Below are 27,527 nucleotides of genomic sequence, written 5' to 3' on the forward strand. Positions count from 1 at the left end.
TAAGGCCACACTAATTCCAAGCCTTCCAGAAACTGATCTGAAAAATATGCACACAGCTGCTCACGTTTCCATGCCCATATATGAGTACAGGCATACAAAGCCTTGTTGGGTGGGCCCACAGTGCCGGGCCCGTCCACCTCCGTGCCAGGCACAGGCTGCCCCTGCCCACGGGAACAGCTGCCTTTTCTGCCCTCTGAATGGTTTCCCACCCTTCAAGGTCCACCTCAAACACCTTCTCTGGAGAGGAGCCTTTCCTCATGGCTTCAGTGTCCCCTGGAAATTTCCTCATCAGAAGCCCCCGTGTTCCCACTCTCTCTGGTGGCGCCCGCCTAGCTCAAGTGCATTCTCATGGAGGGGAGCGACTTTGCATTCCTGATCCCCGCATGAGGGGCCGTCTAAGGTGCTCAACCCCAGAAGCAAACGAATGGTCGTCATGAGGAAAAATGTTCTGCACGTAAGCAACCGGGATCTTGTTCTAGTGACATCTGCTTGGCAGGATGGCACTCTTGGTCATCCACGGAGGGTACTGAGGTATTTCCCCAGTGCACAGCATGAGCACCGGAGTCCATCATCAAAGAAAGGTAAGGATGCCAGAGCTCCTGCACTTTCCCCCAGGGCAGATGTTAACCTTACCCCTTCTAAGGCTGATGTGTAATTTAATACAGAATTTACATCCAAAAAGTCATGCTTTGAGAGGGTTTCAGCATTCTACAAATTATCATGACATTCCTTAATTGAAGAAAGAAGTGACAAGAGTTAGTTACATATAGCCCAGCATCAAAAATAAAGTGAGGGAAAAAAATAAACGACTGAGCTGTGGATAAGAGGGTTCTGGGAAGTAGGTGGTAACTTCGGTAGAGGGTCTGGTTCTGGCAGACCACAGGATGTTCCGGGAGGACATCTGCTACTTGGACTACAGATGACCTCTTAAGATAGGAGCTCAGGGATGTTCCTACCGATGGGTCCTTTCTCAGAACGATTCCACATCTTTGAAGTGGGGAATAAATGAGATAGTTTAAACCTAAGCAATGTGGGGTCATACTATTTACCCCTCTCTAACAACACGAACGGATGATTTTATGCTGATGTCCCTGTGAGCACTCGGCACAAAATTCTCTCGCCAGGCTGCTCTAAACAGACATAATGGGTTATTAACATATTCCCCTGGAAAAGCCAGCGCATGATGGAAAGGCGCAGCTGCTCCCACGCTGTAACACACCCTCGCACTCAGACACCTGCTGCACCCACAGCTTGCTGAGGAGCGTTTCTGATCGCAGACACCGCGGTCCTCTGAAAGGGCTTGCTGCTGGCCACAGGGGACATTAGAAAAAGGAGGAGCCCAAGTGAGACTGTATCAGAATCCACAGTTTTCAAAGACGGAACCAGTCCGTGAAACCCAGCAGCTGGACCAGAACACAGCCAAGATCTACTTTTCCTTTGTTAAACAGGGGTGCTCACATGGTCAGTGTGAGCACCACCAGCACTGCTGGAGGGTGAACACTTAAAGTTCTGCTTCCCCTTGCTGAGTCAGGGTGACCCGGGGGGAACACCTGTGGGCACCAACAGGTGGGTTGCAGAGCTGAGGCCTTGTGCTTCCAGGTGTTTAAGGCATGGACCACAAAGAGAACAGGCAACCCCTGGCAGTGTAGCCAAGTTTTTTAGATTTAAAGGAGACAAAAAACATTTAATTGACAGGCCGAGATGAGGAGAGTGAATAAATTCACGTTTATCCTCCAGGCTGATAGGAGGATAAACTTCCAAGAGCCGCCTTTCAAGCTAGAGTTCCTCTCTAACGCAAGTGCAAAGCATCAAAGTAAAATAATTACCTTCTCTGGCCAGATGCCCAGGTGGAAATAGAGCCTGGCTTGCAGGAGGAGAAGTTGCACCTGGTCCGGGTACATCGCCAGGTACAGATCCAGGGAGTCTCGCAGGAGTTGGTAAGACTGGTCGATGCCTTCCCTGGTGGGGGAAATCAATCACGGCCTCACTTTCTGCTTGCTTCTCAGCTGAGACCCTCTTTTTCAAGACCCAGGTTTTATGAGTAATGGACACAAAGGCCACACACCTTTTCGGATTCCGATACCTCCTCTCTGTTCAGCAAATAGTTACAATGATCTTAGTAACAATATTAAAAAAGCCCCAGAAGAAACGTTAACTTTTGTACCCCACTTTGGTGATGGGCATGAAAACTGTAAGCACTTTCACTGTATAGTCACCTCAATAACGCTGCACATAATCAAAAATAACTTCTGCCTAGGTGGAGCACAGAGGACTTTTAGGGCAGTAAAACTGTTCCGCACAATACCATGACGGTTGGTTCGTCATGGTGTGTTCATCCAAACCCACAGAACGTACGCCACCAAGAGGGAAGCCGGGTGTTAACTGCAGAGTCTGAGGATGACGTGTCTGTGGGGGTTCGTCAGCTGTAACTAGTGTCCCACTCTGATGGGGGATGTTGGGGAGGTGCGGGGGAGGGGGTACTAGGAGAACTCTCTGTACTTTCCACTCCATTTTGTTGTGAACCTAAAATTGCTCTAAAAAATACAGCCTACTTTAAAAGAACAAAGAATTCCACCGTTAGGCAGGGAACTACGACTACAACATACAATCTTCTATTTTCCCTGTAAGACATATTCCCTTGGACTCAGAGGCAGAATGGTTTCATACTTTTGTTTGCTTTCTTATCTAAGTGATAGAAATGTATAAACCAAGGGACGACAAGGCACTTGGACCGAAGAACATACTGCCCTGAAAAGTAACCTTTACCAGTCTCAAATATTCTGGTTACTAAAGAAAATATTGAAACTATTACAGAAAACTTGCACACAAGTCCATTGCAAAAGTGTCAAAGTCACTCAGTACATCTTAAGCCAGGACAGCATTATGTCACAAGGATGCGTTTCTCTCTGTGGTGGGTAGACAGCGCAGACAGCCCAACTGTGCCTCCCGGCATCCACAGCTTTGCCATGTGACGGGAGGCCCATCAAATAAAATCCTCTGTAAGGCAATCCGAGCCTCCAAAGACATGCACTCTGCAGAAGTGCTGGAAAACCACGAAAACCTTACCGCTTTCCCAGGCTTAAAAGGTTTCCCACCATTCGCTGTAACACCTTCTTCACGTTGACCACCCCGTACAGTGCTGCCGTCACGTGCTGGCCGATCAGGTATTCACACTCTTTCACTGTCAGCTGCTTCCCTTTCCCAAAAGCGTCTATGTAGATGTAGTCAAAGATGTCCAGGGTCGCCCTATCCAGACAGCACAGGCAGTTAGCCAAATCTCAAGTCAGAGCTGAACAAGGCAATGTCTAACATCCCCTCCCCCCTCCCCACAAGTAGCTCAAATTAGAGACTGAATATTATTAACACAGCAGCATTTTCACTTAAAATAGTAAGGCCTTGTCTAAAGTTCAACATCTGACCCTTTAGACATTCCCTGCTGTGTTAAAGACTTCAGGACACAGATGTTTAGGAAACGGCACCGATGCGTGCCATCAAATATAGTTTTGCGAGGAGATTAAGCCAGATCAAACCAAGTTTAAAAGAGAACAGAAGAGAATTTATTGACCTTAGTCTACAAAACGCTCTATCAGAAGTTGGGTGGGAAGGCCCGAGGCACTTCATGATTCTGCAGATTAGCACAGTTAACGTCTGTGGGCCCTAGGCCCCTGGGGCTGTGAGGAAAGTTACAGAACCCAGCCCTGCCAAGTGTCCTGCCCCCGACCCTGCAGACACACTCCGGTGGGCACTCAGGGCTCAGCCTGGGAACCTGGCTCCAGACCGGAGAGCCGAGCCCCCGCACTTGACCCTGCCACCCCTCCCGTGAACCATGCTCTCAAAAAGGGTGGTGGCCTGAGCTGAGCGGAGCGGTGGGAGGAGGTCACATGAAGCCAGTCCTCATCACCATTACCAAGAACATTCTCTGAGGACTCCTGAGGGTCTTTGTTTCAGGGACAGTTGCGTTTTTTTTTTTCTTGAGCAGCTGTTCCACTTTGATCTTATGCCCATTGCAAACCACGCAGGAGATTTTCACTTGGGCTGCTTTATTTATTTATTTATTTGTTTGTTTATTTATTTTAATTTTTATTTACTTTAGAGACAGAGCACAAGTGGGGAAGGGGCAGAGAGAGCCGGAGATGGAATCCGAAGCCGGAGATGGAATCTGAGCTGTCAGCACAGAGCCCGATGTGGGGCCCAAACCCATGAACCATGAGATCATGACCCGAGCTGAAGTCAGACACCCAACTGACTGAGCCACCCAGGCTCCCCTCACTTGGGCTGCTTTAAAAAGCCCAGTCAGATTTCTTCCTAGAGTCATATTAATATACTTCCTGTAGCAAGACAGACACAATGTTCCAAAAATAAGAGATGCTCTTCAACTCTTTTTATGAGTCTAGAAGAACTACACATATACACACAAATTGATTACAGACAAAAATCCTAAATAAAATAGGAGCAAATCAAATACAGCAATGAATTTTTAAAAATCCTATGATTAAGACAGATGTACCCCAAGAATGAAAGGATAATTGAATGTTAAAAAATCTATTTCAGCTCGTATGAAGAAAAATGTATGATTTTATCAGTAGATACAGAAAAGAGATTTTGGAAAAAAAAAAAATCGAATGCCTACTTATTTAATAAAACTTAAGCAGGGGCAGCTGGGTGGCTCAGCTGGCTAAGAATCCAACTTTGGCTCAGATTCTATCTCTTGGTTCATGAGTTTGAGCCCTGCACTGGGTGAACTCAAGCCCTACTTCAGGCTCTGCACGGACAGTGTGGGGGAGCTGAGTGGGATTGTCTCTCCCTCTCTTTCTGCCCCTCGCTCACTCTCACCCTCTTTCTAAAAAAAAAATAATAATAATAATAATTAAAAAGAACTTAAGCAAACTAGGAATTTAGAAGGCAGCTTTGATAATCTCAATGAAAGGAAATACTCCAAACATCATGCCTGATGATGAAATTTTGAAAGCATTCCACCTAAAGTCATACCCAAGACAAGGGTACCCACTATCACTGGTTCTACTCAACTCTGTGTGAGAACACCCAGCCATCAGAATAAGTGTAAGAAACAAATGTACAAAGGCTAGAAAGAAAAGAACCAGAACGGTCACGATTCACAGGCAATATGGCCATCTACACTGGAAACCCACAAGAGTTGACAATTAGCTCCAATAATTTATTCAGCAAAGGGGATGATTATCAGATTTATATCTAAATATCAGTCATATCCCTATACATCATCAATACTTAGCAAACATAATTTTAAAAATTACCATTTACATTTGCAATAAATATTTAAGGTACTTAACGAATAAGTCTGGCAAGAGTTAAAGAACTTCATGAAGAAAACAATAAAAAGGATATTAAAGACAACTTACACGTGTAGGGAGGCATCCCGTTCACACAGACTCAGGAGCAAAACACTGAAACACTGCTCGTATTAATCTATGAATCCAATCGAAAGTAAACTCTGGTACTGATTAACATCCTTATGGACTTCTGAAGGAGGCTGGTAAATGGATTCTAAATCTACAGAAGAGCAAAAGGCTAAGAAGAGCCAAGGAAATTCTGAAGAACTCGATGGGGGGGGGGGGGGTCTGACCTACCAGGTACTAGTAAACGATAAAGTTACAGTAAGTAAGACAACAGGGTCTTGGTGCAGGGACGGATCAGAGACCAAGGGCATGAACGTGGGTCCAGGTGAGGAGAGGGCTTGCAGCCCAGCCGTTGCTTCATGAGCTGTGCACCCGCACTATTCTCACCGGCCTCCTGACTCCTTTGCCCTGAGGATGCAGCCAGGGGCTCGGTGTTTGTTTCTGCCAGGTGCCTGGCGTAGGGACAAATTATTTTATTGCTCATCTGCACCGTTAGTGCACATTCACCGTAGCCTGAGAAGAAAAAACGATACTGTTACCATGCACAACTGTGCCCAGCAATACGTTTCTGTGGCAAATAATATGGCAACTGCAGTTTTAAATGCTTTCTATCATGCAGAGATCCTTGGTGGATTATTACATGGGCATTTAAAAGGCGAAAGATTTATGCGATTTGAAGAGAAACCAGAGCATTACATGGGCATTTAAGATTATTTTTGAGATATTTGGGGAAATCGGTTGGGTTACCTAGGCAGAGAGAATGGACTGAGAGAGCATATTCCCCATTTACAATCACGGAAAGTGGGTACCTGCTACCCAAAGCCACGCAATACGTGTAGAAAAGGGTATCTGGAAAAGAGAGGACGCCCATGCATACCATTTAAGGAAATATACATATGTAATGAACTATAAAAACTTGCATGGAAATAAGAGAAACTTGCAGGTAACTGGTGGTTATCTCTGCAAAGGAGAGGAAGAAGGAGGGGATGAGGAATACCCAGGAGGCTCCAACTATTCATGTTTTATTTTTTAAACTAGGGGGTAGAAATACAGAGACGAGTTACGCCTTTCTTCCAGGTATGATTCACAAATTCTACTAGGTGTATAAAGCACTGGGCCATCTCAATTCTCCAGCTGCTTGAAAAACATGTGCTCTGTTTTCACAGAGGAAGAAACGGAGGCTCAGAGGAAGCTGAGGTCTCAACCCAGCCCGACACTAAAGCACAGGTACTTTCTACTATACTGCTCATCACTCGCCAGAGGATATTACAAGGTCATTCAAAGCACAGGATATAATTAAATAACTTTGTTTCTTTTTCCTCTAAATGGCACATTTAATGAGAAGATAGTTCTGACTATGTGATGAACTATTTCTTTCACAAAAGCTAGACTACAGCTGAAAAAAAGCTTTATGTCCAATAGGACACCAAGCTTAAAGGAGAACAAAACAGAACTTGTTGACCTGGTCTACAAAATGCACATCAGTCACCAACCTTACCTAAAAGGGGCATCACTGATGATAAGAAACTGAGCATTTGCTGTGCACATGAGTGAAGAACTCAGCTACCCTGCTGTCTCCCCCTCCCCCATCCTCCCTCTCTCTCTCTCTCTCTCTCTGGTGAGGAGGGAGGGAGGGGAGATTTTATGGAAGACTGCAAAATAAGACTTTAAGAACTCTTTGATCTAGATGGACTTAACAGATATATTCAGAACATTCCATCCTAAAACGGCAGAATACGCGTTCTTTTCAAGTGCACATGTGACATTCTCCAGAACAGATCACATATTAGGTCACAAATCGAGCCTCAACAAATACAAAATTACTGAGATCATACCATGCATCTTTTCTGACCACAATGCTATGAAACTTGAAGTCGACCACAAGAAATAATTTAGAAATAAAACAAATACAAGGAGGTTAAACAACATGCTACCGAACGTGAATGGGTCAACCAGGAAATCAAAGAAGAAATAAAAAAATACACAGAAACCAATGAAAATGAAAACACAATGGTCTAAAACCTCTGGATGCAGCAAAAGTGGTCCTAAGAGGGAAGTATATAGCAATACACATCTACGTCAAGTAAGAAAAATCTCAAATCAACAACCTAAACTTGTACCTAAAGGAGCTAGAAAAAGAAAAATAAAACTAAAGCCAGCAGAAGAAGGGAAATAATAAAGATTAGAGCAGAAATAAATGATACAGAAACTACAACAACCACAGAACAGATCCAGGAAACCAGGAGCCAGTTCTTTGAAAAAAATTAGTAAAATTGATAAACCTCTAGTCAGACTTAATCAAAAAAGAGTAAGGACCCACATAAATAAAATCACAAGTAAGAGAGGAGAAACAGAAATACAAACAATTAAAAGTACTATGAAAAACTACAAGCCAACAAACTGGACATCCTGGAAGTGATGGATACATTCCGAGAAGCATATTAACTACCAAAACTAAAACAGGAAGAAACAGAAAACTTGAACAGACCCATAACCAGCAAAGACATTGGATCAGTAGTAAAAAATCTCCCAACAAACAGAAGTCCAGGACCAGATGGCTTCACAGGGGAATTTTACCAAACATTTAAAGAAGAGTTAATACCTATTCTTCTCAAACTATTCCAAAGAATAGAGAAAGAAGGAAAACTCCCAAATTCAATCTATGAAGCCAGCACTACCCTGATACCAAAAGCAGATACAGACACCACTCAAAAAGAAAACTACAGGCCAATATCCCTGATGAACATGGATTCAAAAATTCTCAACAAGATACTAGCAAATTAAATCCAACAGTTCATTAGAAGAATTATTCACCACGATCAAGTGGGATTTCTTCCTGGGTGCCAGGGTGGTTCAACATTCACAAATCAATCAACATGATAAACCACATTAATAAAAGAAAGGATAAGAACCATACAAACATTTCAATGGATGCAGAAAAAGTTTCTGACACAGTACAACACCCGTTCATGATAAAAGCCTCCAACAAAGTAGGTTTCAAGGAAAATACCTCAACATCATAAAGGCCATATATGAAAAACACACAGCTAATATCCTCCTCAATGGGGAAAAACTGACAGCTTTTCCTCTACAGTCAGGAAAAAGACAGATGTTTACCTTCACCACTGCTACTTAACACAGTACTGGAAGTCCTAGCCTCAGCAATCAGACAACCGAAAGAAATAAAAAGGACCCAAATCGGTAATGAGGAAGTCAAACTTTCACTATCTGCAGAAGACATGATACTCTATGTAGAAACCCTAAAAGACTCCACCAAAAAATTGCCAGAACTGATACACGAATTCAGTAAAGTCAGTCGCAAGTTACAAAATCCACATATAGAAATCTGCTGCATTTCTATACAGTAATGAAGCAGCAAAAAGAAATTAAGGAATCAATCCTATTTATAATTGCACCAAAGACTGTAAGATACCTAGGAATAAACCTAACCAAAGAGGCCAAAGATTTGTACACTGAAAAATATAAAACACTGATGTAAGAAACTGAAGACACAAAAAAATGGAAAAACACTCCATACTCATGGATAAGAATAAATATTGTTAAAACGTGTAAACTACCCAAAGCGATTTACACATTTAATGCAATCCCTCTCAAAATACCAACAGCATTTTTCAGAGAGTTATAATAAACAATCCTAACATTTGTATGGAACCACAAAAGACCCCAAATAGCCAAAGCAACCTTGAAACAGAAAAGCAAAGCTGGAGGCATCACAATTCCAGACTTCAAGCTATCTTGCAAAGCTGTAGTCATCTAAACAGTCTGGTACTGACACAAAATAAACATATAGATCAGTGAACAGAACAGAAAACCCAGAAATGAACCCACAACTATATGATCAATTAATCTTTTACAAAGCAGGAAAGAATATCCAACGGAGAAAAGACAGTCTCTTCAACAAATGGTGTTGGGAAAACTGGACAGCTACACGCAAAAGAATGAAACTGGACCACTTTCTTACATCATTCATAAAAATAAATTCAAGATGGATGAAAGACCTAAACACGAGACAGGCAACCATTAAAATCATAGAGGGGAGCACAGGTAGCATCTTCTCTCTAAATAGGTCTCCAGAGGCAAGAGAAACAAAAGCAAAAATAAACAAATGGGACTTCATCAAAATAAAAAGTTTCTGAGGCGCTTGAGTGGCTCAGTCAGTTAAGCGACCGACTTCGGCTCAGGTCATGATTGCAGGGTTTGTGGGTTTGAGCCCCGGGTCAGGTTCTGTGCTGACAGCTCCAAGACTGGAGCCTGCTTCGGTTTCTGTGTCTCCCCTCTCTCTCTGCCCACCCCTGCGAGTGCTCTGTCTCTCTCTCTCTCTCTCTCTCAAAAATAAGTAAAGAACAAAAAAATAAATAAAATAAAAAGTAAATAAATAAAAAGTTTCTGCACAGCGAAGGAAACAGTCAACAAAACCAAAAGACAATCTACACAATGGGAAAAGACAGTTGCCAATGACATATCCAATAAAGGGTTAGTATCCAAAATATATTAAAAAAACTCATTAAAACTCAACACTACAAAAGCAAATAATCCAATTAAAAATGGGCAGAAGACACAAATAGACATTTTTTCAAAGAAGACATACAAATAGCCAACAGACACATGAAAAGATGCTCATCATCACTCGCCATCAGGGAAACACAAATCAAAACTACAATGACATATCACCTTACACTGTCAGAATGGTGAATATCAACAATACAAGAAACACCAGGTGTGGATAAGGATGTGGAGAAAGGGGAATGAACCCTTGCACACTGTTGGTGGGAATGCAAACTGGTGCATCCATTCTGGAAAACAGTATGAAGGTTCCTCAAAAGGTTAATCCAGCAATCACATTACTAGGTATTTATCCAAAGAATACAAAAATACTAATCCAAAGGGATATATGCCCCCTATGTTTATAGCAGCATTATCTACAATAGCCAAATTATGGAAGCAGCCCAAGTGTCCATCAACTGGTGAATGGATAAAAAAGGTGTGGGGTGTGTGTGTGTGTGTGTGTGTGTGTATACATATATATATGTATATACATATCCATATGTGTGTATATATAGTGGAATATTACTCAGCCATAAAAAAGAATGAACTCTTACCATCTGTAAGGTTGTGGATGGAACTTGAGGATATTATGCAAAGCAAAATACATCAGAGAAAGACAAATACCACATGATTCCACTCATATGTGGAATTTAAGAAATAAAACAAATAAAGAAAGGGAAAAGAAAAAAAAAAAAGGCAACCCAAGAAACAGATTCTTAACTATAGAGAATAAACTGATGGTTACCGGAGGGGGGGGGGTGCACGGGGGGATGGGAGAAATAGGTGATGGAGATTAAGGAGTGCACATGTTATGATGGGCACCAAGTGTTGTACAGAAGTGCTGAATCAATAAATTGTACGCTGGAAACTACACCGTATGTCAACTAACTGGAATTTAAATAAAAACTTAAAAAAAAAGTAAAAAGATTCCTTGTTAAACAAAAAGAACTCTTTGATCTGATCTGCTTTGCAACAAAAGGATTTTAAGATCCACCTAAAATCCTGAACTCCTAGTCCTACTCTTTTTTTTTTTTTTTTTTTAAAGTTTATTTAGTTTGGGGCACCCGGGTGACTCAGCTGGTTAAGTGTCTGACTCCGGCTCAGGTTCGGGATCTTGCGGTTCATGAGTTCCAGCCCCACGTGGGGCTCTGTGCTGACAGCGTGGGGCCTGGAACCTGCTTCAGATTCTGTGTCTCCCTCACTCTCTGCCCCTCCCCGCTCACACACACTCTCTTTCTCCAAAATAAACTTAAACATGTTTTTTAATGTTTATTCATTCTGGAGAAAGAGTGTGCATGTGCATGCGGGTGTGGGGCAGAGAGCGAGGGAGGCAGACTCCACGTGGTCTGTGCAGAGCCAGACAGTGTTTGATCTCAGGAATTGTGAGAGCGGAAATCAAGAGGCAGATCCTTAGCCAACTGAGCCATACAGGTGCTCCTCTATTCCTCTTTTTGCTTTTTTTAACGTTTACTTAATTTTGAGAGACAGAAAGAGACAGAGTACGAATGAGGGAGAGGCACAGAGAGAGGGAGACACAGAAAGGAAGCAGGCTCCAGGCTGTCAGCACAGAGCCTGACTCAGGGCTCGAACTCATCAACCTTGAGATCATGACCTGAGCTGAAGTCGGACGCTTAATCAACTGAGCCACCCAGGCACCCCTAGTCCTAGTCTTTATACTTACTTTTAGATGACTGTAAATTCACATGCAGCTTTAAGAAGTAATACAGAAAGATCCAGAGTGCCCTTCTCTCAGAACCAGAATACGGTCACTGATGGCCAAGGAACAAGACAGCTGCCCCACCCCCCGTGCCCTAGTCGACCTCTGTTCCGTTACCACACTTCCTCTCAGCACAGTGGGAGTGAATCCCGAGGACCAATCACAACATATGGCATAAGTGGCTCACCCTTCTGCACCTTGGCACCACCTTAACAAGAAGTGACTGGGGAAGTTGACAGGTTCCAGTGGGACCCCCAACTGCCGGGCAATTGTCAAGTAGAGCAGAGACATGCTGATCGGAATTCCTGTTCTTCGAATCAAAACCTGAAGGAGAAAAAAAATCCTTTAGCTTCACAGAAACGAACCTTCCCTTCTCGTTCCTTCAAAGCAAGTCCTTACTAGGCACTCACTGTGCATCAGGAACGACACTAGGTTTTGTGGTTTAAGTGGATGAATATTTGCTTTTTTTTAGATCAAGGGTCTGCAAACTGCAGTCCGCGGGCCAAGTCCACCACTTGTTTCCGTACGGCCCGCATGAGAAGAGCTTTCACATTTTTTAGTGTTTAAAGAAAGTCAAAAGAGTACCGTTTTGTGACACATTAAAAATTACATGAAACTCAAATTTCTATGTCCGTGTATACAGTTTCATTGGAACACAGCCGCACCCGTTTGTTTTGGTAACGTCTGTGCCCCCTTTCAACTACAATGGCAGAACTAAGCAGTTGGGACACAGAGCATCTGGCTTGCCAAACCAAAAGGCCTGTTTGGCCCTTTACAGAAAAAGTCTACAGACCTGTGATCTAGGCTGTTCTTCCATTTTTTGTTTTAAGTTTCATTTATTTATTTTGAGACAAAAAGAGAGAGAATGAGCAGGGGAGGGGCAGGGGGAAAGGGAAAGAGAGACAATGCCAAGCAGGCTCCGCTCTGTCAGCGGAGATAGGCTGTTCTTCCAACAGAATTTAAGGTCATTTCAAGGAAAGTGTATGAAACACGACAGAAAAAGATTAGCATACAGAGCAACAGAATCTGAAAACAGTGTCAAGAAGGAAGCACATAAAAACGAAGTATCAATTTGGCCAAAATGGCTGGCCAGATTTCTTCCAAGGCTTCTAGAAGCCAGTGTAGGAAAAAGATCCGATTAGTTTCACAGTTTAGTGTTCATAAGACACAAATTAACCAAACAAAGTCAGAGAAATGTGTATTTCTAGACAGGAAATGATCAAGGGTTTTCACACAGAGGACACTATAAAGAAATAAAAATCCATAGCAATACCCTTTACAGTGGAGGCAAAAGTGAGTTTCACTGGGCATTGAGAGATGAAAAGACCATGTATCTGTGCCCCAAACTATACAATTTATCAAAAATGAGCTTTCAAAAAGACATATGATTATGTTTTAACACACCCACATTTACCTGGTGCATGTATAAGTTTAGGGCATTATAGTAATCCATTCGGTTCCCCTTAAACTTTAGCTGGTCATAAAGGACGTAGTTCATGGCGTCCAGCACCTGGCTCTGGAGTTCTATCTCCATTATCATGGAGGATTCACCTGAAACACAGAGATCTACTCTGAGGACAGAAGCACTGGCAAGGCTGTGACCAGCATCCCAAACGACCTGTCACACGCAGACACTGGCAATGTCCTAACAATACTCAGTAGGTGCTGCCAGTCCAGGGTGGAGGAAAGAATATGAAGTTAAAGTCTTTCACACTTCCAAGTGAACATGTGGTTGTGTCATTAACTGCTTCTTTGGTGACATAATGGAAACATACTACAGAATTTCTCACATTAACCAATAGCTCTGCTAGGTTTTCTTTTGCAAATACAGTTGGATCCAAAGCAATTCCACACCTGCCTTGAAGGCCAAGCTGGGGTGGCGACTGTTCATGCCCCGGAGGGTTTTGCAGACCAGCTCTACGATGTTGTCAATCTGGGCCTGGATATCTTTGAGGCTGATGTCAGAGAGAGGGTTGCAGTACTGGTCAATATATACAGCGCCTGAAAATAAACAGGAATCACTGAATAAATTCCTATTTCTGCCTTCGTCCTATTAATTGGTCACTTGGCACAGACGCTTGGGGCCATCCTTCTTTCCACCACCTGCCAGATAAGCTTCATCTGTAGATGCCAGACCCTGCTGCTGATACATGGCAAAGGAGCAACCTTCTCACAACAAAGGAGTTTACACACTTTATTTAAAAAAAATAAAATACGGGCACCTGGGTGGGTGGCTCAGTCGGTTGAGCGTCCGGCTTCGGCTCAGGTCATGATCTCACAGTTTGTGGGTTCCAGCCCCACGTCAGGCTCTGTGCTGACAGCTCGGAGCCTGGAGCCTGCTTCGGGTTCTGTGTCTCCCTCTCTCTCTGCTCCTCCCCAGCTTGCACTGTCTCTCCCTCTCTCAAAAATAAGTAATAAACATTAAAAACATATATTTTTTTTTACATAAAAATAAACCAAACTCTCTCTCAAAGGTCATGGACTCAAGAAACCACGTGATATGCAGCATATTCCCATACTCTATTACAAAGAGGAATAAATGCTATAAAGGAGATCTTCCCAAGAACTCTGAACACTTAATGGTGTAAGCCAGTTCCTTTACTTAAAAGAACATTTAAAAAGCTGAAAGCCCTCACAATGACAGATTTCCACAAACTGTACCCCTCAAAGGTGAAACAGTAAATGAACTCTGGAGAGAACTATACTTCTGAATTACAGAAATAGTGACACTCAGGGGACCTGTAGCCAAAGACTTGTACAAAGTACACTGGAGACACGGTGTCTTGAAAATCACCTCTCTGCTCTTTATTACCTTGGGTTGTTTTCTTTTGTTTTGTATGTACGTATGTATGTATTTGTTTAGAATCACGTACGTATGTATGTATTTAGAACACTAGGCAGGCTCTGCCCCGGCAGCGTGCAGCCCAATGAAGGGCTCCACACAGGGCTCGAACCCACAAGTTGTGAGATCACGACCCCAGCTGAAGTCAAGAGTCAGACGCCTACATGACTGAGCCACCCAGGCGCCCCGACCTTAGGTCATTTTCTAACCAGATGCCAAAGGGCTAACTTGATCATTTGGTTATAAGACAATTTCACTTGGGAAGCTGCAGTTATTGCTTTTTTTTTTAAGTCATTTTAAATTCAAGTCATTTAAATTCAATTTAGGATCTTGACCCCCTACTCAACATCCCAAAGGAGCTGAAGGCAGTGAACAAGAGTTGGGACCCCAGTGCTAATTTTGCCACTAGCAGGGATTGGCTCCTGGGCTTCCTCGGGATGGAGTTTCCTCACCTGCTGGCTGCAGGACTTCTCCAAAGTCCATTCCATCCTAATGCTATGATTCCTAGACTTCGTTAATAGTTATCAGATTATTCTTGTCAGTCACCAAGAATCAAAACCTTGGAGCCAACTTCCTGCTCAATCACTTAAAAACTTTCAATGGCTACCCAGTGCCTACAGTACTGATTGGATGAGTTATGGAAAATCATGTTACTTTGTATTTGGAAGATGAAAAAGAAGCAATCGTCTCTATAAACAAGCTACAGAAAACACACCCTGTTCAACTGTTCCTGACTGTGGAATGAACAGAAGAGTGGGGGACTCTCAACTCCAGTACACATAGAAAATTCCAGGGTGATAAGGTCGTTTGATTTTCATCAACTGAAACAGATTTTTCACTTCCTTCTGGATATGAGACTTTTACACAATCAGTAAGAATCCACACTGGGCACCATGGAGTATGCAGTGGATCATAATAACGTTAAAGGACCAGGGACACAAGAAAGTTACTGATCAGTTGGAGAAAAATGCCCGCACCTGAAACAGACATTAACCATGGTCTACTAGTCAATGCTACTGCCTGCACCCCTCCCGAGGCAAGTAAAATCTGCACGCGTTGCAGTAGTCAGCAGAAACTCAACGGAAGTTACACAGGACCTGGAACTCTTGCGGGCAAGCAGGATTTGACAGGGGATACCACTAACGAAGATACAAAGCCAGGAGGGAGGACAACACTGGCTGGAGCAAAGGGTGTGTTTTGGAGAGTAATGGGGAAAAGTCTGGGGCTAGGGGAGGTCCGGATTACGGAAGACACCAAAAAGCAAGCAAAGGGTTAATTTAAAAAACAACAACAAACAAACAAAGGAAATCAGGTGGCCACTCAGAGTGGTGGAAAGGCCAGGTTTCGGGCTGGACTAGCACTAGGGGGTCAGAAGCCATGAGGCTCAGGGAAGCAGGTGCTACTCAGAAAGCTGCTGCTGGGAGAGCTGGTGACAGCCCGCACAACAACAGTAACAGAGCGGGGACATGACCACGGAAATGCTGGCAAGGAAGAAACCTGCAAACTGGGTAAATTGTGGGGAGCAGAGAATGAAAGTGAACGGACAGGCGTATCTGTACTCCGTAACCATGACTTATGGGAGCGTTTGTGTGATACGCTAGGAATTTAAATTAAAGAAAAAATTAAGTCACATTTTGTTCTTGCCCGACTTAGCAGGAACAGAAAGTTATTCCCTTCACCGCGTCCGTCCACTCAACTTCTTCCTCCTCACTTCTCATTATGGACAAGCAGACTCACTGATGCGCGAGGGCACTTCGTCCTCCTTAAACTCCAACCAGGGAGGTGAAGGGATCTGCATGAGGTCCCATGGAGGCAAAACTGGATACATTTATTTCTGATTCGGAAATGACGCTTGAAAGCTTAGACAAACAGGGAATTTAACCTCATTAGCTAAAATATCAGCCTTGTGCTTTGAACTGATGGTGCATCTTCAGAAGGCGCTGTCTTGCTTCAGCTGATGGCCAAATATTCTGGCAAAATGAGCTCTAGGGTGAGCAGTTCTGCCTACCTAAGTGATCAGACCACACAATGCCACCTCCAGAAGCCCATGCGGCCTCGCCCGGTCCACGTTTCCACTGCTCCACCCTTGGGGACGGTATCCACTACTGCTGAGAGCGACAACTTAGCTGCCTATTGGAAGATCATCGCTGAGATCTCACCTTCAAGGTACGATTCATAGTCATCGGGCTGCTGAAGAAATGCCTTTAGGTTATTTAAAATTTTCTGTTGGCGTAGGTAGTAAAGAATTTTTTTAGCGTAGTACTTCCAAGTCAGAGCTTTTCTGGAAAACAAACAAATAAGCCAATGAGAATCAAGACACTATAAAAACCTCCGATTACTTTTTTTTTTTTTTTTTTACTTCCCTTCACACTAATTACAGCATGTAAAGAGTCTACTTAACAAGAAGAATATAATTGGTTCATGACCACACAGCACTTGTTATCACAGAAGCAGACAACACAATTTAGGACTTTGCATCTGTAATGTAACACTGAATCAGTAGTGCTGAAATCCAAGAAACACTGACCTGCGTGGCTTCAGATTGACTAAAAGGAAATCCAAGAGAAACCTGAAGAGCTGGGGCTTTTCAGCTGGGGCTGAAAAGTTGGTCGAGGCTCAGGAGCTAGGGGTGAGGCGTCTGGAATCCTTTGCTGGCCGCTGGGCACCTGCCTCAGGGAACTCAGGCCCTGGGCGGCCGACTTTCTCTACGATCACTGCCGTGGTGATCTCGTCCAGTCTCATGGTTTCAAATATTGTTTCTGGCAGCCTTCAACTTATTTCCCAGAACATACTTCTCCTTACGTGCAACTGCTACTCCACATCCCCGCTCGGATATCCGGTGAGCTCCTGAAATGTCTCGGGTGAACGCGACTCTGCTGCTGCAGTCAGGCCGCAAACCTTGGGGCCATCCTGCCCTCCTTGCTGGCCTGCTCTCGCAGACCATTCCAGCCATCCACCAGAGCTATCAGTTCTATCTTCAGCGTGTATCGGACAGGTGAACACTTCTCACTAGCTCATCTGCGTCCTCACTGAGCTTCCGCTTCAAATCCTGCCCCTCCACACGGCAGCCAGAGCGCTTCAGTTAACATGTTAAGTCACGGCACAAAAATCCCGTACCCAAGTCTCCAGGGGTTTTCCACCTCGCTCAAAGTAAAAGCTCCAGTCCTAACGACGGTGCCTTAAACTTTTGCCCCATGACCTAACCTCAATTCCTGCTATTCCCCATCTCTGCCCGGCCTCCAGCCACACTGGCTTCCCTGCTGTGCCATCGTGCTCTGTGGTGCTCACCTGGGGCCTCAGCACTCTCAGGTCCTTGACTGGAAGGTTCGTTCCCTGGAGATTTGCAACCTCCACCCTCACCTCCTTTCAGGTTTTCATTCAAATGCCATTTTGAGTAAGGCCTTCTCCCCTCTCCCCGCTTCACCCTCTTGCCTGGTTAGTATCTGTCTAGAGCCCCTTCTCCTCTTCTAATGTACTAAACCATCTTACTAGGTTAGTGACTCTCTCCCCCACTGGAAGGTAAGCCCCACAGACGCAGTGCTTTCTGTGCTGTTCACCGCTGTATCCTCAGTGCCTGGGATAGGTCTGGCACACAGCAGCAGCTCAATAAATACTTGGTAGTGGATGAGATACTTCACCAGACATACCAAATGTACATGGGGATCACGGGAAACAGGGTGACAGTGATTACTTTATCTGCGTGACTTCAGAAAGAAAGGCCTCTCACTCTTCAGTTAGTAAATGACCGTCAGCAGAGCTAGGTTCCACCAGCCTTTTAACCTTTGAGTTGTAAAGTGTGTCAATCTAGAAAAGTGCACGAAACAAGTAAGCAGCTTAATGCATTAGTATAAGGCAAACAACCCTGTATCCACCACTCAGGCCGAGAAACTTCGCAGACACCCCAGAAGTACTCCAAGACCTTCTCCTCCCACCCACAGCAATCACAACCCACACCTCCATGCTCATCACTGCCTCACCAAACGTACAGCCCTAAACTCTCTAGCCAGTTTTGAGGTCTTTCAAGTCTCTTAATCCACAGGATCCCCTCCATCTTTTCTGTCCCTTGCACTTTATTTGCTGAAGAAACCTGGTTGTGTGACCTGAATTTCCCAGTCTGGAATCTGCTGATTGCATCCACAAGGTATAGTTTCACATGCTCTTCTGTCTTCTGAATTCCCTGCAAATTGGATGTAGAGGCTTGATCAGATTCAGATTCTGTTTATTTGGCAAGGAAGTCCTTCCATCAGGAGGCAATCACGCCTTGGCTGTCTCTTTGGTGATGTTAGCAGCCACCGCTCCTCAGTGCCCAGGTCTGTTAATTCGTTAGAGGTCGCAAAGTGGTGATATTCTAATTCCACCATCCCTTCTTCATTTATTAGCCAGAGTATTTCTACAAGGAATAATTTCCTCTCATCTACTATCTGGCTCCCCCAACGGCACAATATATAGGAAAGGCGGGATAAATGCTCATGTCTTTCCTTTTACTGTTTTTCAAAATAATAATAATTTGGATTTCTATTACCCTCCAGAGGTGAACAATTAGTTGTTGCTAAGTATTATTATGAACTAGCGGAGCTAAACGCAGTTGGTGTGTTTCAACCCATTCCAGTTATTATCCACGCTACTGCTCAAATCCTATCTCTGGCCAATGGAAGCCTCTCCACGTTGGTCCCTGAACACTTACAACATGAAATATTGGTACTTCTCCTGATACCTGGTTCCAGGCTTTCAAGATTCTCCAGCCTGATCTTTTACAATTCCTGTATAAGACCTAGAATCAGCCCTTTCCCCAAAACCCTGGCTTCTTTTGATGGGAAATGGTATATTAAGACCACTGTCTGACTACTAGGGATCATCATTTCTACTAGGCTGGTTGTTGTTTCTGAACCTTTTCAATGGATAGAAATAATAAATCTCATGTATCTATGTGTGTATATACACACATACACCTACATTATTTTTAAATATACATCAGGAATTCATACTGACACTTCTAAATCAAATTCAGAACTATACAGTTTTTACCATTTTCTATTCTGTATCTATAGCTTTCTTTCTTCCAGGAATACTCTTATTTATCCAGGATACCAGAGATGACTTAGAATATCACCTAGTTACTCGTCTGCTTTATTCCACATCTCTCTTAGAAACATACATATACCAAGCCTCAGAATAACAAGACCAATATATTTATCACCTTGATGAGTCCTGAAAAAAGCTAAATTTATTTTGCTTACATTCTGCTCTATTCTCTGCTCAGCTTTTTAAACAGTTGTACTACATCTATATTAAAAGGGTTTACGGCCATTACATACAATACCTTCTACCCTATTAACTGTCACTTGGATGTAATCCTACAAATAAATACGGATTTGATGGTCACCATTAGTCCTTGTATCAGTGTCTCTCTGGTTGTTTTGGTTGTCTGACACTGTCCTATTTTCTAGAACATTTCTCATGAAGGGCTCAAAAGTCCCTGAGTCCTTGCATGTTGGTTAAGTTTGGGTCTGCAGTCTTTATACTTGAAAGTCAGTTTGGCTGGATATAAAAATCCTTGGCTGACATTTTTGATCCTTGAGCATCTTAAATATGTTATTGTTTTTTCCTCTGACACAGAGCAGTTGTTGAAAAGTCTGATGATATTCTGATTTTCTTTCCCTTGTAAGTGACTTCATCTTTTTTGCTTGGATGCCCAAAGGACTTTTCTTTTAAAATCCAGTAGGTTTACTGAGATGTTTCAGTGATGGTCACTCTGGGTCATTTTCTCAAGTATAGTGTATGCCATTTTTAACATGTTGTTTCAAATCTTTATTGAAGATGTACTCTTTTTAAAGACCACACAGAACACCATAAAAGCAAAATATTTTCAAATATCCAGAGATTAATGCTTTAGCATTTTTGGAAAACTATCCTTCTTCCTTTTTATACTTTCCGTATCTGCACAATAAGCATTTGCCGGGAATGAAAACAAACAGGCTCCTTCAAGAATACCCCAAATATTTACAAATGTAAAGTATCCCAAAATATTTACAAATGTGAGCATATTCCCTGTCATTTAAAAATAACCCTGTTTTAGGCTCAAATTATGTCAGGCCAAGGGGTGACATATCTATGACATTTACTTCTAAAAAGACGATAACACTATACTTTTTTTTTAACTTAAAAAATCTTTTTAAATATTTATTTTTGAAGGAGAAAGAGACAGCGTGTGAGCAGGGGATGGGCAAAGACAGTGGGAGACACAGAATCCAAAGCAGGCTTCAGGCTCTGAGTTGTCAGCACAGACCCTGATGTGGGGCTCGAACCCATGAGCTGTGATCATGACCTGAGCTGGTCAGACACTTAACTGACTAAGCCACCCAGGTGCCCCACCAGTATACTTTTTAATTGGCTGTGCCTATTTAGTCATTTTGCCAACGAGAGAGGTGAAAAAAGCAATATTTTGTTACTACTTAACATTTCTGTGAAGAGTGAATTTAAAGATCTACATGATTCTCAGCTACTTGGATTTGCTCTTTTCTGAATGTCTTCCTCCTTTGTACATTTTTTAATTTCCTCTTAGAAATTTTAAGAATTCTATCGGCTTTCTTTACAGTTTCTTTGCTCATAGGGAAGTTTATTTCTTATTGAAAAACCTTTGTCTATATTCTTGTACTGCTTTTGTATTATCAGTCTTGGTTAAGTAGGTCTCCCTAGATTGGACACGAAGTCTATTTAATTGAGGGATTTTCATTGTGATAACTTTTAAATTTAGGTAATTTAATCTTGTGGAACTTAATTTTGCTACATGATGTTCTAATTTCTTCCAGATGAATATTCAGTTACCTCCAATACTATTTATTAAATATGCCATCTTTCCCCCTCTGACTTTAAATAGATTATCTTCTATTCTGGGACCTGTTTCTGAATTATTATCACTGACGTCGCTCTCAACTTTCATTTAAACATTATATTGTTTTGATTACAGCTAGCTTTATCATATGCCTTATCATCTAGTGATGCAAGTCTTACATCGTGATTATTAAAAAAATTTTTTTCTGGCTTTTCTAGTGAATTTATTGTTCTCAATATATTTTATGCCAATATTATCCAATTAAAACACACAAAAAAAACGCTCCTCTCCCCAAACTCCTTTTGGAACTGAAATGGAGTGGCACTAGGGTTATGTGTTAATTTTAGAAGAACTGACATTTTTGTGATAAGTCTCCCCACCCAAGGACACGCTATCTTTTATGTTTTTTAATAACCTTCTATAGCCTGACCTCGGACACTCATTCCTACGAGCCTATTACTTAGAAATGACACCACGAAAAACATCACCCTCCCCAGCAACATAAGATGGAGAAGATAGTGGTTACTCATCGATAGCAGGGTAGTTAAATAAACTGTGGTACATACTGTAAAACAGTAAACGGCCGTTAATAAAATGAATCAAATCAGTTGATTAGATTTCCACAAGGTAATGCTGAATGAGAAAAAAAAGATACAGGAAAGTACCTATTTAATGATCACAATTTTGTGAAATAACGATGTGCTCCCATCCCCACCTACCACGATGTATATTGGCATGAGGAACACAACCTAAGTTGGCAACCTAAGTTAATTACAGGGGCGGGGCTGGGAAACCAACACAAATGGAGGGAGTAAGGAGGAAGGGAGAAACAGCATAAGCAAAAAGAAACAAAGTCTGCACTCAACATCAAATCAAAAATAAAATAACTTGGGGCGCCTGGGTGGCTCAGTCAGTTGAGCGTCCGACTTCGGCTCAGGTCATGGTCTCGCAGTTCGTAAGTTCGAGCCCCGCGTCGGGCTCTGTGCTAACAAACAGCTCAGAGCCTGGAACCTGCTTCGGATTCTGTGTGTGTCTCTCTCTCCCCGTCCCCTGCTCATGCTCTGCCTCTCTCTGTCTCTCAAGGACAAATAAATGTTTAAAAAAAAATTTAAAATAACTAATAAACTTAGTATATATGTTACATTTATGTATTTTAAAGTATATGCATATATATGTAAAAAAGACAGGCCAGCTTTTATTTTTAAGGCTGCACAATGCTGACTATTAGATCATACTTTAATTCATTTATAGATAAACCAAAATAGAAACGGAAAAATGACCTCTGCATCTGAACTCATCCAAGGCCTAGAATAGTGGCACATCTTACCTCTCCCCTACAGTTGTTCCACTGATAGACATTTCTCTCTCCTAAATCCCTTTAAAAACAACAAGAAGAATACCTTACTTCTTGTTTGTGAGACATATCACAGTGAGCTCTCTTAAGGAAGATGCTAAGCTACATTTCTACCTTCCATCACTAATAGTTTCCAAACTGTTAGAGCAGAAAACCTTTTTCACAGGTATGTTACACTGGAAGCCAAGTCATCTTTTTAGGTAAACTGGAAATTAACCTTCACAGCAGAAAACAGAAGGCATAAAAATTTTTAAGCAACAACCAAGAGATGATGGATTCTTCTTGATCAGGAGACATAAAAGAAGGACTCAACCAGATACCTAGAATGTTCATAGCCAAAGTAAGATGACTTCTTACCCAAATTCAGAAATTGTTAAAAAAAAAAAAAAAATCATCCATTAAGACATGCCTAAGAAATTAAAAAAAAAAAAAATCAACCCATAACAGACAAATTCAGTGATGGTGGATGGAGAGGTCATAATAAAGGAAGGGTAGTTTATATTACTAAATGGCATAACAGATACAAGTTCCCAGAGCCCAGTATGTGACCCACAGTGGGAACAAATACACATTCTCTTTTCTTCCCAAAAAGATTTTTGTAAGGTTTATTTAAATATCAATTGTCTCAGTGTATTTATATTATTTACACAGAATTCTTCAAAAATATAATTACAGCAAGACATGAAAGATTTGGAAGCACATGTCCCAGGGCTCGGCCACATACAAATTACAGCAGTTAATTCTGGGCATTATTATTGGAACAAACAAACAAAAAACAATCCCTGCTAAAACTATGACTTACCTTCCTTCCATATTTAGGATACACACCAGTTCATCCTCAAAAAATATCTCTGGTCCCTCAAGATTCTCTATGTCACTAAAACCATTACAAGGGACCTATGAAGAAGACATATACAAACAGGCCTCAGTCACAGGCAACAGTGCTGTCACTCTCATACACAAATCTGAGATACAAAGATGCTCATGTTCGTGGCAGTGGTAAATGCTATCCTACGCTATCCTGTACCACTCACCATGGCTGGAAAGTAATGTCCAGTATCAAGAATTTGTTCAGATTTTATTGTCAATTGTACATTAATTATATTTTCATAGTCTGTAGCTTCAGTATCATAATTCACAATGATTTCATGCAATTTATGAGGCAGTCAAGTAGGAGCAGAGACCCAGAGAGAGAAGTCTAGTACTTTGGGCAAGTAGCTCAACTCACTGGGCCTATTTTCTCCTCTGTAAATTTAGGTGATGGTACCAATGAGCTTTAACATTCTATTAATTCTTCCACTTTTTTTTTTAACACTTTTTTTTTTTAACATTTTTTTATTTTTTGAGAGACAGAGCATGAGAAGGGGAGGGGCAGAGAAAAGGGGAAAGACACAGAACCTGAAGCAGGCTCCAGGCTCTGAGCTGTCAGCACAGAGCCCGATGCGGAGCTCCAACTCATGAGCCGAGCCATGAGATCATGACCTGAGCTGAAGTTGGACGCTTAACTGACTGAGCCACCCAGGTGCCCCCCACTTGGTTTTAAAAGTAGCCAGGAAATTTCATGTCAACCTGTGTGCATGCAGAGAACACAGGAATAGAAAGGTCCTGAGCCAAAGTAATCATTCGCCCACTGATCAATCTTAAGTATATTCCTACTATGTTCAAAGTCTTTGACGTACTTCTAATTAGGCAGTGGTACAGGGAAAGAGGGAGCTAAGGAAAAAACCTAACAATTCATCATTATTGGACAAACACACAGGGTGTTAAAAATGCACACAAAACCAGTTGGACTAGAAGTAGGAGTTGCAAACCAGCAGCCCATGACAAAGTGCATCAAATATATCTAGCACCCATAAACAATTTGTACCAGTTTTTAAAATATGATATGAATGCTTTCAGCCAGGACGTGGCTCATCCAGAACATAAACTATCCATCCTAATATCAACGAGCGTTTATTTATAGAAATGAATGATACTGGGGAGTATCTAGTTTTATTGTCCACAGAAGAATAAGTTCAAATTTGTCCAAAGTTCAAATTTTCCCCTTCAAAACTTGAAAAGCCTTGAAAACACTCTGCATGTATGAACCCTATGAAGTAATATTAATTAACATTAGAAAACAGGAATTGATCGGGGTGCTTTGCTGGCTCAGTCGGTAGAGCATGCAACTCTTGATCCTGGGGTTGTAAATTCAAGCCCCATATAGAGTGTAGAGATTACTTAAAAATAAAATCTTGAAAGAAAGAAAGAAAGAAAGAAAGAAAGAAAGAAAGAAAGAAAGAAGAAAGAAGAAAAGAGGAATTAATCTTCGGTAAACCATGATAGTAAAATAAATCAGGGGTGCCTGGCTGGCTCATTTGGTAGAGCATGTGACTCTTGATCTCAGGGGTCATGAGTTCAAGCCCCCCACTGGGCGTACAGTTTACTTAAAAAAAAAAAAAAAAAAAAAAAAACCCAAAAATAAATAAATCAGACTGGCTCTACTTCCAGACCTCCCCCCAACCCCTGTACTAAGAAATAAATTTAAAAGATTAGTGTGAACTACTTCCCAGAGTTACAAAAAGAACCAGGACCTGATACAGAAATTCTGAGACACTTTGTGGGAAAACACAAACAACAAAACCCCATGCATTTCAGCAATAATAAGAAAAACAACAAAGACACAAAAACTTTTCGGGGATAATGATATGTAATGCAAGATAATTTAGCTGAGGGAATAATAATTCTGATTTACAGATCGCTTCTAATCCTCTGCTACCTTAACAAATAGTGCTATTATTCACCACGGGTTAGAATCTTCAAAGCCACAGAGAAGAAAAACTGTATTAATTTCGTCAACCCTTCCGGGAAAACTACTGGGTGAAATCTGTACAGCGTTCAATCACTGATGATTCCCCAACTCAAGGGGAGGCTCCGAAAAATAGGTTTAACCCCCTTGCAGGGAAAGAATGCTGATCTGGATTCCCTCTACATTGTGCTGCAGTTCCGTCCCTCCCCCTCCAGCCCCATTCTCTCGCTGGCTTTAGAAAAGTAAAGCTGGCAGGGACAAATGGCTTCGTGTTGTTGGATAGGAGGAAAAGGACACAATGACTCTTGCGGCCATCTAAGTGAGTAAGGGATTGTGAGGACTGAAAAACGGATACGGGAAAGAGCTGGATGAGCTAAAGCCTCCAGACCCAGACACATGCACCACGGTAGGCAAAAGCCGGGAGCTACATCAACAGATCCTTACGTGCTCTGAAAAGAACCTCTTTGAGAAGGAGGCTACAATCTTCCGGGCTTCTAACCCAGCTTTCTGCCGAACTTTATACTCCTCCAACCAATTGACGTAGTCGGTGGGGCTGTAGTGTTTCATAAGGGAAGGCCACCTACAAGGAGAGAAACACCCCCTCAGCTTCACAGAGACTCAAAGGCAGACACGCGAAATCAAAGGCAGCCTTGAGACACAGGGAACGAGCAGTATGGTTTAGCGGCACTAGGGGCCCTGGCGATGGACCCCGTTCAAATCTCCACCCGGCACGCACGCACTCGCTCGCGGCGTGACCTTGGCGTAGCAGTAGGAATGCTGTGTCTCCGCTCCCCATCTATAAAATGGGGCCAGTTGCAGCAACAATAACAGTGACGACAAGGGCTGCTAACATTTCCTGCGCGCCTCCCGAGAGCCGGGCCCCGCGTAAATGCTCCTTACGCATCATCTCATTTAATAACTAACAGCAAAAGGTAGGTCTAATTATCACCGCCTAAAGTCGATGCATGAGGCTCAAAAGGAAGGGAAGTCGCTACCCCGCAAGGTCACACGGCGAGTGTGCCGGGGCCAGATTTATCCGCGGTCCCACATCGAAATCTGTGCTCTCCGCCCGCAAGCAGGGGATGCTGCGTCCGCTTCCTCCAAGGGCTGTTAAGATCATTGCATCGCCGGATCCATGTAAACATTTTAACTCGGAGTCGGGCACAAAGAAGCGCGCGGGATGGATCAGCCCGGATCCTACCGTCGTGACCCTCTAAGGCGGGCCCGGCTGCCGGGCGCTTCCCGATGCGCAATTTGGGCAGCGGCGTGGACCCGAGGGGCCCGGGGAGCCGGCGGCCTGGAGGCCTTTGTCTGTCGGTCCGCGGGCAGGGGTCCGGGGGTGGCCTCCGGGGAGGGGTCCGCGCGCGAGCAGGGAGGCGGCGGCGCGGGCCGGCCAGGCCCGGGCCCAGGGGGCGCAGGGCGGGGGCGCGGGCGGCGGGGCGGCCGGCTCACCTCACCCGGAACTGCTCCTTCCACACCTTCCCGCTACTCTGGCACAGCTCGCGCAGCCGCCGGCAGGTGCTGGAGACGCGGCCGATGTCGGCGGCCGTCAGCGAGCCGCTGCACAGGATGTACTCCAGCACCTCGCCGGGCAGGTTGACGAGGCAGCTGAGGCCCGCCGCCTCGGGCGCGGCCTCCTCCGCCAGCGCCGGCACCACCTCCATCGCGCTGTCGACCGCTGCCGCCGCCATCTTGTCCGCGTACCTGGGCCCGCCGCGCGCGCGCGCCAGGGCCCTCCGCTTCGCCCCGCCCACCCGCCTCGAGGGGCCGGGCCCCAGGTCGCCCCGCCCACACCCGTGGCCACCCCCCCCCCCAGCCCCCCCCACCCCCCCCCCGCGACGCGGGCCGCGGCTGACCCAGGGAAACCCGTTCTTACAAACCAGCTGTGCTGTGGGCCCTGCGGCTGCGAACCAGCGATCAAAGCAGATTCCCTTGCTGATTATGTGTCCGGAGCGCTTCCTGTGCATGAGCTCATCAGATCTTCCCAATAACCCTATCAACTTTTATCGCCTTGAGTTACAGATGGGGAAACTGAGCTTCAGGGAGATAAACG

The 27,527-nt window shown here is 43.5% G+C and overlaps 1 protein-coding gene across 2 annotated transcripts in view; it reads right to left on the bottom strand.

The window, feature by feature from the left end:
- The window catches only part of FBXO21 (F-box protein 21), a 49,188-nt gene extending 22,023 nt beyond the window's left edge, over positions 1 to 27,165 (bottom strand). For both annotated transcript variants that reach the window (XM_047087981.1, XM_047087980.1), the window contains exons 1-9: positions 26,927 to 27,165; positions 25,919 to 26,054; positions 23,489 to 23,583; positions 16,660 to 16,781; positions 13,513 to 13,659; positions 13,073 to 13,209; positions 11,846 to 11,982; positions 3,067 to 3,246; positions 1,827 to 1,959 (exon numbers count right to left, since the gene is read on the bottom strand). In XM_047087981.1, coding sequence (XP_046943937.1) covers positions 1,827 to 1,959; positions 3,067 to 3,246; positions 11,846 to 11,982; positions 13,073 to 13,209; positions 13,513 to 13,659; positions 16,660 to 16,781; positions 23,489 to 23,583; positions 25,919 to 26,054; positions 26,927 to 27,165 — 1,326 coding nt within the window. The remainder of the gene's footprint in view (positions 1 to 1,826; positions 1,960 to 3,066; positions 3,247 to 11,845; positions 11,983 to 13,072; positions 13,210 to 13,512; positions 13,660 to 16,659; positions 16,782 to 23,488; positions 23,584 to 25,918; positions 26,055 to 26,926) is intronic.
- Between the last annotated feature and the right edge of the window lie 362 nt (positions 27,166 to 27,527).

This window comes from Lynx rufus, unplaced genomic scaffold (genome assembly GCF_022079265.1).
Source record: "Lynx rufus isolate CCGP_SWC_20201006 ecotype Redwood Valley unplaced genomic scaffold, mLynRuf1.p SCAF_24, whole genome shotgun sequence".
Classification (NCBI taxonomy): domain Eukaryota; kingdom Metazoa; phylum Chordata; class Mammalia; order Carnivora; family Felidae; genus Lynx; species Lynx rufus.